The sequence below is a fragment of the Typopeltis vanoorti genome, chromosome 1 (assembly GCF_054136105.1).
Source record: "Typopeltis vanoorti isolate ZY-2024b chromosome 1, IOZ_Tvanoo_1.0, whole genome shotgun sequence".
Classification (NCBI taxonomy): domain Eukaryota; kingdom Metazoa; phylum Arthropoda; class Arachnida; order Uropygi; family Thelyphonidae; genus Typopeltis; species Typopeltis vanoorti.
The window spans coordinates 152,722,821-152,736,021 of NC_143549.1; the positions used below are offsets into that span (position 1 = coordinate 152,722,821).

General features: G+C 35.2%; 1 protein-coding gene across 1 annotated transcript in view; it reads left to right on the forward strand.

Annotated features, from left to right (window-relative positions):
• Positions 1-226: 226 nt before the first annotated feature.
• The window catches only part of LOC150110549 (tetratricopeptide repeat protein 38-like), a 193,740-nt gene continuing 180,765 nt past the window's right edge, over positions 227-13,201 (forward strand). The window contains exons 1-2 of the mRNA XM_090401169.1: positions 227-353; positions 10,599-10,673. Coding sequence (XP_090257295.1) covers positions 10,647-10,673 — 27 coding nt within the window. The 5' untranslated portion in view covers positions 227-353; positions 10,599-10,646. The remainder of the gene's footprint in view (positions 354-10,598; positions 10,674-13,201) is intronic.

The window sequence follows — 13,201 nt, forward strand, 5'->3', positions numbered from 1 at the left end:
CAACCATCTCCACTGAGCTACACATGCGGCACTTTAATTTATATTTAAATATATTTAAATTCTGCGAGAAGGCAAATCCTAAATAATATTTAAAATTTGCCACCTTTGTCACAAGTCGCGATCGACCTATGAAACTATTGCTCTATTTGATTTACAGGATAAACGATATGTTGTATTTAAATTGGCATCCAATATAGATGTCTCTGAACTCAGTTGTGTTACGTGTGGAAAGTTATGTAGAAATTTCTAATCGCTTTAGATACTGTATTCGAATGTTCAAGTTGGGCGTACTTGATGTTTATCTTGCAATAACATCTCTGTTGAGAACCGTAGTTACAAAACAGTGGCAAAAGGTGCTTTCTACTTTTGTAATGTCAACAGCAATAACTAGATTATTCATGTATTTGAAATAGTAAGGTAGCACTAATGTTTTTTTCCTCCTTTCACGCGAATCCCCCTTACGAAACGTATACCAGTCGTACCTCGTTGGCTAAAAAAGGCATAATCCCCAAACCCTGCCATGCAGACAACATAGTATTTTTTCATTTGCTTCCTACAATAATGCAGAGTGGTAATTCCACATCCGCGGAATCGTCTCCTACCTAAAGGCACACAAACGTGTTAGAGTGGGAATTTAATAAGTTGGAGAATGTGAACTTGGCCGCGATGATACAGACGACATTCTCATATGCCCCAGAGTAACATCAATGACTTATTGTTCCCCATATTACTACATACTTTAACCTCAGTATGAAACACCTTCGAACGGCAGTACAGTGAAATAAGCTTGCACCATAACCACCATCATCGGTGCTCATGTTATCTATCATTAATTGTAAATATATCAAAAGAAAAGAAAGTGTGTATGTGTATTAACGAACCAGCTACAGATTCTTGTTGTGTGTGTGTGTGTGTGTGGAGATATATGAAAGTGTAAACATTGCTTCACACCAAAAAGTGTTATTGCCACAGCCTTTCACTGACCTTCAACCAAAGACATAGATGGGGAAAAAAGTATGATTCACTTTTACTGAGATTTCTCTGTTATAATTCATCGCTCTCTCCCCTTTCTATATCACATCCTTTTCCAGTTATCTCCCTCTGTCCTTCCCTTTTCTTAGTCTGTTAATCACTTTAGCAATGAGATCCCATTAGCTGCACCAAAAAAGATCACAACCATAAGCAAGTATGGTTTCATTTATGCAATTCTCAAGCTAAGCCTTGTTCTGGTAGACTTATAGACAAAGTAGCCTTGCTACTAGTATGCAGTCAGAGTACATCAGCCCTACCAGGACCTACTTACATGAATTGATGTTTTTTGTTCAGTTGAGGTGATCATTTTTCAGCTGACATTCTGAACTGGCAGTGTAAAGTATTATCATAGTATTCCACTCCTAATTTTCTTTCAGATTCATATAACAATTTCCAGAAAGGAAAAAAATCGTTTTAGTTTGTTGAGAATAATGAAAATCTTTAGTATATTAAGCTCACATTTCTTAAAGATTTTGAAATAAATTTATCGAAGGATTAGGTGTTTTTATTCAGTGAAAACTTATATTGGTCTGATTGAATAATTTTTAGTTATTTATTATTATATTTTTTCTACATTAGGTTTCTCAAATTAAGAAAAAGTATTTGTTATATTTGCTGGGAAAAGAAAAAAAAAGTAACAGATGCTAATAATGCCAAACAAGCAATTGTCATTGCAATATAATACACTTACAAAAATTCCAATGACTGTACTTTGTTACAAATATGGATCTTCTAGCTTATCAAACCTCTAAGATTCTTTGTTGCAGTACTATCTTCTACTCTTTTTCTCAACTGTTTCATTTCAGTCAATCTCAGCCAAGCCTTTTTTGGATATTATCCATCCAACATTGAAATGATCTTTTTTTTAGATCACTTTCTATCAGTCCTCATCTTGATTGCTTGTTCTGTCTCTTCTTACTCCCATTCTTTCCACATATCCACACAATTTAACTGCAATCTCTGATTTCGTTGCTTAGTAATTCATTTTATAAAGTTAGTATAGTTCTTGAATATGGACAGATGTGTAAAATATTTAGTGTCTCCTAAACATAGTTTGGCTTATATACAATTATTTCTTAATTATCTGACCTTCAAATAATCAAATCCTCAGTTAACCAATCCTCAAATGGAATGACATGTCATCTGATTCTAGGAACAACACCATGAGCCATACTTTCATTGAAAGATTATTGTATATATAAATTATAGTGATGATGTTTCCCATTTATATCATTGAAATCTATTATCCCCTAAACAAACAAACAAACAAATAAAAGATAAATAAAAATATGGCATATGTTTATGCATCATATAGATTGTAAAATCACCTATTGCCCATTCTCTGGAACTAAAGATGAACAAAAAACCTATGCCACATTGGAATTCAAAGCTATATCGTATTGGCTGAATACTATCTGCTAGGACACCCTAGCTGGTATTTTGTTGAAAGTTTATTTTTCACTTGGTTAGAGTATAATAAATTTAGTTTAATCCTTTATCCAAGTGTGAGCAAACAAAGTTTGCGCCTGAAAATATCTTCAGGAGTGGGGTAAGGTAGTACAACACCGGGCAACTCCTAGCAAAGGTGGACTAAGCTAACATCACTCCTAGCCCAGTATTTCCTATAATGCAAAACACATCTCCTTGTGGATATGTATAATCATAATTTCTAGCTTTGTAGTTCAGCATGTAAGATGTTCTAAAGGGGACATCCATATAATTAGATACTTCCCAAGAAGCACTCCATGATCACTGTCACCAACTGGTGGTGAAAGAGTCATATTCTTAACAGAAACTACCCCTTCTGAAGCTATTAACAAATCTAACACTGTTTGATTTCGAATTCCTTCTTTCATATGCTGTTTCAGAAAGTTGTCTCGCAACAATTCAATAAATTCCTCTTTATTTTTATCATGAGATTTCTCTTCTAGCCATCAATATTTAGATAATTGAAGTCACCCATAATGATCACTCATTTAGTACCCATAAGGCTAAATTGGCAATGCATTTACTTCGTCCCCCAACTGAGCTACCAAGTCTGTAGCAACATCCCGCCATATATTTCATTGTTAACCTCCACTTCACACCATATAGCCTCAAACTCACTGCTACATGGAATATTGTTTTCTTGCATTTTTACCCTAACGACTTGATATCATTAGTAGTACTCTCCCCACCTCCTTTCCTATCTCTTCTGTCATTCCTAAAAATGGTGTACCCATTACACTTGATCTGAGTTACTATATCTGATGCTGATAGCCAAGTTTCACTAATATCAACAATCTTAGGCCGCATTGTATTCAATAAAGCAACGAACTCAGCCCTTTGTTTCTGATGCTGACATATTTAATAATAATGTATAGACGTGCACTCATGTATAGACATAACAAATTATCACCTAGCCTATTCTTATATTGTAGAACTTCTGTTTTGCCTCCCCAGACATACTCAGAAGGTCTGAACCCAAACCATATATTTCCACTCCTTGCCAAAAATTCTAATTTTTTTTTGAGTTACACCTTGAGATTTAGCTTTGTTTGTCACAAGCTCTCTGAACAGACATTTTATAGTCGCACATCAAAGTAGCTAATAACAAAAGTGGCTAAAGCTTCCGGTGCAAGTATTGTTTTGAGAGATGATTAAAATATCACTCTTCTAAGAGAATGGATGCATTGATTCTAATCTTTAACTAGTTAAGCAAATATTTTTGCAAAGGCTGGGTTGGCTGAACTTTTATCATAATGTGACGTACTCTGTGTTATATTATTATTATAACAGACCTCTGTGAAGTCGACTGACTTCGTGAAGGTTCATTTTTCAATGAAAAACAAACCAATTGAAGTGTTCATTCGGTAACATATATTATTATTGTTATTATGATTATTATTAAATGGCATCGATATAGATGATGAAGGTAGTTGCGTTTGGTGGAGATGGAGAGTTGTAGAGTAGGTGCCCTCCCTCAAAGAGTCTTTGGACTCCCTGAAGGTATTATGTAATAATAATGATTATTATTATTATTATCCTAAGATCCCATGGAGTCACAGATTCATCTAGAAAGTCCCTTTTTGTCATACACATAGCTCATCATACCGCTCCTTAAACACATTCAAATTCTCTGCAGACATCATGCTCTCAGGCAATGCATTCCAATCATTCACAACTCTCCATTTGAAAAACCTGCTTCTCACTCCCTTGCTCACATCCTCCCCAAGGATGACCTCTTGTTCTCCTCAGTTTCCCATAATTTTATGGAAATCCTCTTCAATATAAATCCTATAACAACCTCTTACTAATTAAAATGAAAAGCCAAACGGCTAGTTTTCTGGCAACTTAATAGATATTAAAGGGATAAAAATCCTATGTTGTTATATAGCCAGTAAGTAAAATTCAAGATCGAGAACTGCGATCTATGAGTTTCAATGCCGAAAAACTATCGGCTAAGGCAATTCGAAGCAAAGGTGGAGCAAGCCCCCTCACTATTCTTAATATTCTCTCATAATGTAAAACACAGCTCCTAGGAGGTGTAATACTGTCATTATATTATGAGGAGAGGTCACTACCCAGACCAGTTTCAACCTTTTTTGAGGTCTCATCAGTGAGTAGGTAGACCTGGAGGATATCAAAGCTTAGTGAAAAGAACTTGCATACCTTCATTATACGAATGCCATAAAGGTGTGCTTATATTTTGTAATTAAAATGAAAAGCCAAATGGCTAGTTTGGCTTTTCAGAAAAAAGAAATAGACATCAAAAAAGGTTGAAACCAGTCTGGGTAGTGACCTCTCCTTATAATGTATTACATTATACACAGTATTACACCTCCTAGGAGCTGTGTTTTACATTATGAGAGAATATCAAGAATAGTACGGGAGAGCTTGCTCCACCTTTGCTTCGAATTGCCTTTGCCGATAGTTTTTCGGCATTGAAACTCATAGATTGTAGTTCTCGATCTTGAGTTTCACTTACTGGCTATATAACAACATAGGATTTTTAACTTCTACGTCTAATCATATCACCCCCTCTTCCTCCTATCCACTAGACTGCAAATTGCATTGTCTCAGTCTTTCTTGATATTCAACATTCCAGAGATCAGAAACTATTGTGGTCAGTTTCATCTGGACCCTCTCCAACATCTCTCCATCCTTTTGAAAACCAGGTGACAAATCTGTGCACAGTAGTCCATATGTGGCCTGATCAGAGCCTTATACAATGGAACCAGAATCTCCTTGCTTCTACAAGTCAGTGTCCTCGCATCATTCCTAGAATTCATTATGCTGTCCTCACAATTTTGGCAATATGTCCTCTAAATTTCAGATTCTTATCCACCCTAAGATCTCTTATTTTCTCCACCTCCAACAATATATCCCCACTAAGAGTAAATTTTACGTTCCATCTTTGTTTTCCAAATTTCAAAACCTTACAATTTGCAACATTTAACTGGCTTCTCCTTTCCCCGTGCCCATTCACTCAGTCTATTCAAATCTTCTTGTAAGGCCACAACATCTACTCTACTCCTTATAGTTCATCCCAACTTTGTATCATCTGCAAACAACTGTATATCACCAGTCAAACCTGAAACAGATCCCTGAGGCACATCACTAGTGATTTTTCTCTTCAGGGACATTGCTTCCCCATACACAATTTGTTGATACCTATCAGACTGCCAATGTCCAATCCGTCCAATATCCAGCTCCATCTGCTATAATTTGACTCGACTTATCATGTGGTAATATGTCAAAAGACTTTGCAAAGTCTAAGTATACTACTCTGTATCCATCTCCCACATCCAATGCTGCTGTTAACCTAGTGTAATAAGTAAGTATATATTAATAAAATATAACCTCCTTTTAAGCAAATTGTTCTGTCCAAAGATAATACCATTGTTGCCGACCCAATTCTTGATCTTGATTCTCACCAGTCTTTGATTGATCTCATCCATCCCTTTAGGGTGGGTAGAGTCCCCTAATGAGGAGTTTATGATGTTTTTTTTTTTTTTTAACGTGACCAGTTCACCACTCCTTGCTGCATTCCCTAAGGGCAATATTCATGACTGTAATTCGTGTGTGTGTGTGTGTGTGTTCACAGGGCCAATTTGCCTGTTCCGGGCCAAAAAAACCTGAGCTTCAGGCGGAAAAAAAAAAAAAAAACCTACCTCCATTATGAGACCAGCTAACTCACCTTTCGTCGAAAGAGACCAGATAAAGGTTCCTCACATCACTGATGGGAATTGAACTCGGGTCTTTCCAATCAAAGGGCTTCATCTATACCAACTGAACTATGGAGACTCCCACTAGTCTTTCCAACACAACACCTGACACTCGCATTGGCCTTGTAAATTGATGCTTGAATTCTGTCACCTCCTTTATGAAGCAGTATAATATTGCCTTCCTTCCACTCCTTTGGAACTTGACCCAATGTAAGACTCATACTAAACAAATATGTTGAGGAAAATATCAACTCTCTGGCATATTCCTTCAAAACACATGGTGATATATCATCAAGTCCCACAGCCTTGCTTAATTTCCCATATACCTCTTCCTCACTCAGTCAGTCTCTCCTTATCATCATCCACTGCTCATTAAATATTTCAACAATATCCTCCACAGCAGTTGTCATTATACCATTTTCTCCAATTAATGTGATCCTACCATAATTGTTCTTATTTTTGCTGGCTACATGTCGAAAGAATTCCCTAGGATTTTTTTTTTTTTGGCTTCATTAGCTGACTGCTGCTCATACTGAACTTTTGCTACCCTTACCAATCAAGTTACCCTCCTTGCCTGTTCTTTGTATTCCTCATGGAACTGGTTATTACCACTCCTCTTATGTTGCCTCCATAATGCCTATTTGATCTGTATTTCATGCTTAATCTCTATATTCATCCATTTCACATCTACCTTATTTAACCTTCTGACCTTTGAAATACATTTAGACATTGCTTCTGCTGGATAGTTCTTGAATATCACCCAATCAGCACTCCTCATTTTCCATGCTACAGCTCCAAGTTGCCTCCTAAGTTTCTCATAATCACCAGCCTTGTAGTTCCACATATATCCTTTCCTCAAAGAAGTCCTCACATGGCTGGCAACCACTGAGGTAATCACTTCATGGTCTTTTTCACCAACTGGAGAGAGATCTGACACCTCATTTATAATATAACAACATCCTCTAATGAGATGATCATATCCCAAGACTCTCAATCCTCATGTGTCCTCTGTTATATACTGCCTGAAGTAGTTCTCAAAAAACTCTAGAAACTCATTTTCTTTACTTCCAGTTGTTATCTCGTCATCCCAATCTATGCTGTCTTAATTAAAATCACCCACAATGATCATCCTTTTCCCATTTGCTTGGCTAATTTGCTTATACATTTCATTGTAACTACCCTCCACATTACTAGGTCCATAGCAACATTTAATGAAGTATTTCATTCTATTCACCTCTATCTCATGCCATTATTGCCTTGAAACCACTATTTTCTCTTGCATCTCTGCCTTGTGGACATAACTCTTTTTCTAACATCAATAATACTCCACCTCCCTTTTTACTCTTTCTATCTTTGGGAAATACATCATTCCTTCTGTATTCCTGTCAGAATGTCATCCTCATGCAATGATGTCTCACTTATTCCAACAATTTTTAGGTGAATGATCTCAATCAGTGCAACCATTTCATTTCTCTTGTTTCTGATACTTCTAGCATTCGTATACAAACATAACAGCTACTTCCTGGATCAATAACAAGTTTCACTGATACCACTTATTAGATGCGACTTTGCCATACTTTCTTTGAGCATTTCTTTTTCTTCTTACTTGTCCCAGAACCTTCTTCAAATCCAACTGTTTTCCCCACATCCTAGGTTATCCCTTTTCCTTTCTATCTACACCAGGGGTTCCCGACCTTTTTGTTGCCTAGAGCACATTCTAAAATACTGGTAGGGCGACGGGCACCATCTATTTTTTCAAGCAAATTTTTTGAATTTGTATATATACGTAAGTTATTGTGATCTTTGGCATTGCATGTCATTGGCCAGTGCTTCATAATTAGGAGAATATGATGATATTCCAGTTCTTAAACTGGAATGAACAACTTCGAATGCACGTCTACTTTACATTGTATGCATTTAATACTTATCACATGTCATTAACGCATGCGTCATATAGCATGCCATGAATTGTTGCGTGATTATTTCAAACTATACAGCACACAGTTGAACAGCGGTGGGCACACACAAATTGGTCGACGGGCATCATGGTGCCCGTGGGCATAGGGTTGGGAACCCCTGGTCTACACATGTAAACACACACACACACATTCTCAAGCTGTTTCCCTGTCCACTCTGTCTCCCTGTTTCCTTGTTTGTCTTGCACACTTCTTTTTTTATTCTCTCCACTCATGCTACCCACTTCTTCATTCATAAGCATCACTCACTTCACTCTTCCACTCTTTCACATCACTTCTTACTTGCTCAGATTCATTCTCTGCTCATATTACTCTCCTTTCTGGGAGCAGTCTTTCCAAATGACTCACAGCAAAACCATTCAAATGCAGTCTTTCTAAGAGCATCATTCTTATACAGGTCATTCCTTTCTTTAAACTTGTTCAGCACATTAACAAACTGCACTCCTTTCTCTTCACACATTTCTGCTAACATATCATTTGTAATTCTTGCTTACCACCTCATCTCATCACTATCATACCTAGGCAACATAGACTAAATTTCTTATCAGTCTATTATCTTTATCCTTCTCAACAACCTCCTGATATCCAATCTTACATTCACTTGTTCCCAGTTAAGTCACATGTCTCTACTATTCACTACCAACTAACTCCTTTGCTCGCTTACTCCTCATATCCAATACCTCAATCACTCTATATGTACTATCACATTAAACTAAATTTGTTCTCACATCTAACAACAACATATTCCAGCCATGAATTTCAGCCACTTACAACTTAAATCTTCAAATGAAGGATAGATACTAAAGTTGTATAAATCATATGTTTGGCAAAGTCTCTTTGGCTTTAACATTACAATAGCATCATCAGTGAACTCATATGGGTGTATGAATTTCACTGGACATCTGTGACCGAAGTCTAGTGAACTTCCACCATTAACTTGGTGTAAGGAGTCTCGAACTAGATCCATTTCATTTCATTGAGTGCACGTAGCATTCACATTGAAAGCAGAGTATGTAGATATATCATACGAAATTGTTGGCATTGTGTTTTCTGTAATAAAATGAAATTGTAATGCTAATCTGGGAAATGAATCGACAAATGTGATGGATGATGAGATGAGATGATGAGAGTAGTAGATGAGATGGTGAGATGTGTGTAACAGAGTAGAGTGCCCGTCCATAATGAGTCCTTGGAGGTGTCACATAAGAATAATAATACCAACAGTTTGAAACATGTCAGACCAGTGGGCTTCTAGGCAGAGTCCATGTCTTTAAGTAGTGCAAGCCAAGACAACTCGTATAGAGGTTTATTCTTATGAATGCTGATAAAATTTTAAACTTTTATGTTTTCTTTAATTTGGCTATAAAATGGATGTCTAATATCCTCATTAAATGTTATCAATCTTGACAAATTTGAATCCTTTTAGGCTCTATATGTTAGTATTACTAACTGATTTTCTTTATTGGTACAAGTCATGTAAGATAAAGTGAGAACAATTAAATTTTTTATAATGAATAATTAGTTTTAGTGAAAAGCATATTTTGGATCTAAAATCACAAAAATATTGCATTATGTAAAGCTGAGTAGAAGAATCCTTAATGCCACTTGAAAACAAAAGAACTGTACTGTAATGTGAATGACCTTCATATTTTTAGTGAGGAGGCAATGATCAAATGACTACTATTTTTCAAAACTTTGGACTACTTTTTTTTTTTTAACTTAGATGGCACCCTATTAGGACTTGAGTCTTGTGTTGCACACTGCAATTACTTATAGTAGCCCCACTGTTATGGATTGCAATTGCCTCGCATTTGTAACAAACTTTGTTTGTATGCTTTGAAGATGCTGGATATAATACCAGCGAAATATTAGCTTTTAAGTTAATAAATAGTTATTTTCTTATCAATCTGTGTTCGCATCAGTACCATTAAAATCCAGTTCAACAAATGATCAAATGAGTTTTCATTTGACTTATTTGAGACTTCCATAAACAGTTATCCATCAAAATAACAAACATCTGATCTGGTCATGAATACAGGATTATTTTACTTTCTTCTGGTAAAAGTTTGTCCCTTTTGTGAAAGGGTTACCGTTTGCTGAATTTTTTAAATAAATATTAATAATATATTGATTAAAACCTGTAGTTGAATAAACAGTTTAAACAAATTAAGTTCATTCAACTTAAATTATATTAAGAATAATTTTTCCCCATGGTATAGTGTGCACACACACACAAAAAAAAAAATAAAAATAAAAAACTCATTGTACTAATCCTTTATGCTCTTCATTTTATAATAACAATTGATACTAAAATATCTTTGGAAAGAAGTTTTTGTAGATTTTTTAATTCTCATATGAGTACATTTTTTTTTCTTTTTTACAGAGTTAATACAAGAAAAGTCATTAATCAAGCTACTGGTAGGCAGTAGATATGAGAACTAATTTCAGAGATGTGAGAGTAAGTAATAATAAAATACTTGTTTCCACCGTCTTCTTTGAAGCAGTCGCCTTGTGCATGTACAGTGATTCCAGTAGATTTTTCATTATTCCATGCATCTTGACCACCGCCTGCAATTTTGCCTGGATCTCCTCAGTCATATTAAAATGATGTCCTTTCAGCCGGAATTTCATTTTGAAGAACAGGAAAAAGTCACAGGGGCAAGGTTAGATGAATTGGGTGGGTGGTAGTGGTGGGGGAATTGTGGTCATGTTTTTGGAAGCCAAGAACTTGAAGCATTTTCATAGTGGAGAACCCAGTTGTTGTTCTTCCACTTGTCAAGATGTTTGCACTGAATGCTCTCCCTTAGCTGCTTCAAAACCTTGCAGTAAAATTGCTGTTGATGGGTTGACCAGGGAAGAAAAAAAAAAAAAAGATCAACACACATGGCTATGAACTTGGCGTGCTTTTTTAAACTGTGATAAATTTGTTGACTTCCACTGCGACATCTGTTACTTTGTCTCAGTTGCTGCAGTAGTTTTTCTTGAGGTTGAAGCAAAATTCGATGCAGATTCTTTTTTGTCCTTAAAATCTGCCATTTCAGTTGCAGAAGAAACTTGTCAAATCACTAAAGCACGATATTACAAAAATGCATGTAACCAAGATGTAACAATGCATGTAACACAGCTTCTCAGCTTGCTGGCTGTTGGTATACTAATTTACAAAGGGTACTGCTTTTCCCTTACGGCAGCAGAAGGCCATACTACAACTGGTTTGTACATACAATTGTAATTCCCTGAACTTTTGGATAGCACCTCGTAATGATTTTTGCTATAGTGAGAGTCAACTGACTGTATCAGTTCACTAATAATAAAATATTGTTGTAATAAATGTTATTCAAATATTCTATATATTATTGTACAAATTATTTTACTGATATACATTATATATATATAGCTGTGAGGTGATAAATAATATACACAACAATGCCACATATAATGTATTTCAAACGGCACTGGTTTCACTATAATGTGGTTTGTACAGCAATCCCTCGATTAATGCACCTGATGCGTTCTTTAAAACAGGCTCATTAATCGAAAAACGCACTAATCGAATATAATAACCTATGGAAAAAAGTATAATTTGTTCCTTAAATTTATTTTTTGAACCTTAATTTTTTTATAAAAGAATTAGGGAATGTCTCAGGGCCTAGTTAATGGAAAACCATGAAGCTGAAAGACAATAAAACATATTCAGGATATAAATTTTATTATTCTACTTCTTAACAAAGAATTGAGCTAACGGCAGTTTGGTGGGCATTTTTTTTTTTTTTTTTTTTTTTTTTTTTTCATACAACTGACGGTATGGCTCTATTGCCTCTTCTACTCTTCTGCAAATTTTACTGCTTCTCTCTTCATCAGGGTCAGCTTCTAAGCATTGCTGCATAAAAACTTCGATTGTACGAAAAATATTTTCAAATTGTTTCTGTGAAATCTCTTTTGGCTGACTATCAGTGGTTAAATTTTCTTCATATTCTTCGGGATCTTCCCGCTGTGCATCTAAATTTAGCAGGTCGGAATCACTCAATTCTTCAGAATGAGATTTAATTAACTCTTGGACATTATCATTGTTCATGCCTGATGTTGGCAATTTCCTCAACAACATCATCCATTTCATTTGAAAAGCTTCCAAAATCTTTTGCACAATGTGGAAGAATGTGCTTTCGAACAGCTCGCATATTGCTAGCAGTAATTTCATTACAAGATTGATGAATATTTTCAATAGCAGATTTTCCATTAAATTTCTTTCGGAATTCTACTAATGTCCTAGAATTCTCACCAGATGTTGCTTCTATTGCTTGTTTAAATGTTCTTCTCAGGTAGTATGCCTTAAAGGTTGTGATAATCCCCTGGACCCCTAGGTTGTATGAGAGAAGTCGTATTTGGCGGTAAAAATTTGTAACATAGTATACATAGTGTACATGGAAGTAGTGTAGTATGCCATTAAAAATAGCTTTGTAAAATGTTTTAAATTGGTAACTAAATTATTTCATTCTAGTGAGTGATTTTTTAAAATAGTTAGCCATAAAAATGTATAGACAGAAAATTTTTAAAATCTGTAACATTTATTTTTAAGATGTATATAGGCACCCTAATTGAATTTTAGAGGTGCACTAATTTAATTTAGGTATCGAAAAAATGATGCATTAATCGAGGGATTACTGTAATTAGTGTAAAATGCATCACAGTGTACTTATTGTAATTTTGTCAAATATCTATTATATTAATTACATTTCACATTAATACTTATTCCTTGTGTTAAAACTGCAAAATATTGCAAAATTAAGATGGAATGCATTTTTGAGCATTTCAAAAAAAGAAGTTCTGGAATATATTTATTGCATTCATATATCTTACCACTTTACAGTAATGCAGCAGAAAAAATTTCACTATTTCATAAACATTTTATGTGCAATGTATTAAACTGCTCCCCTTTACATATATAATTATTGTTGAGAAAAGGAAATGATGTAAAGGACATAAGAAACA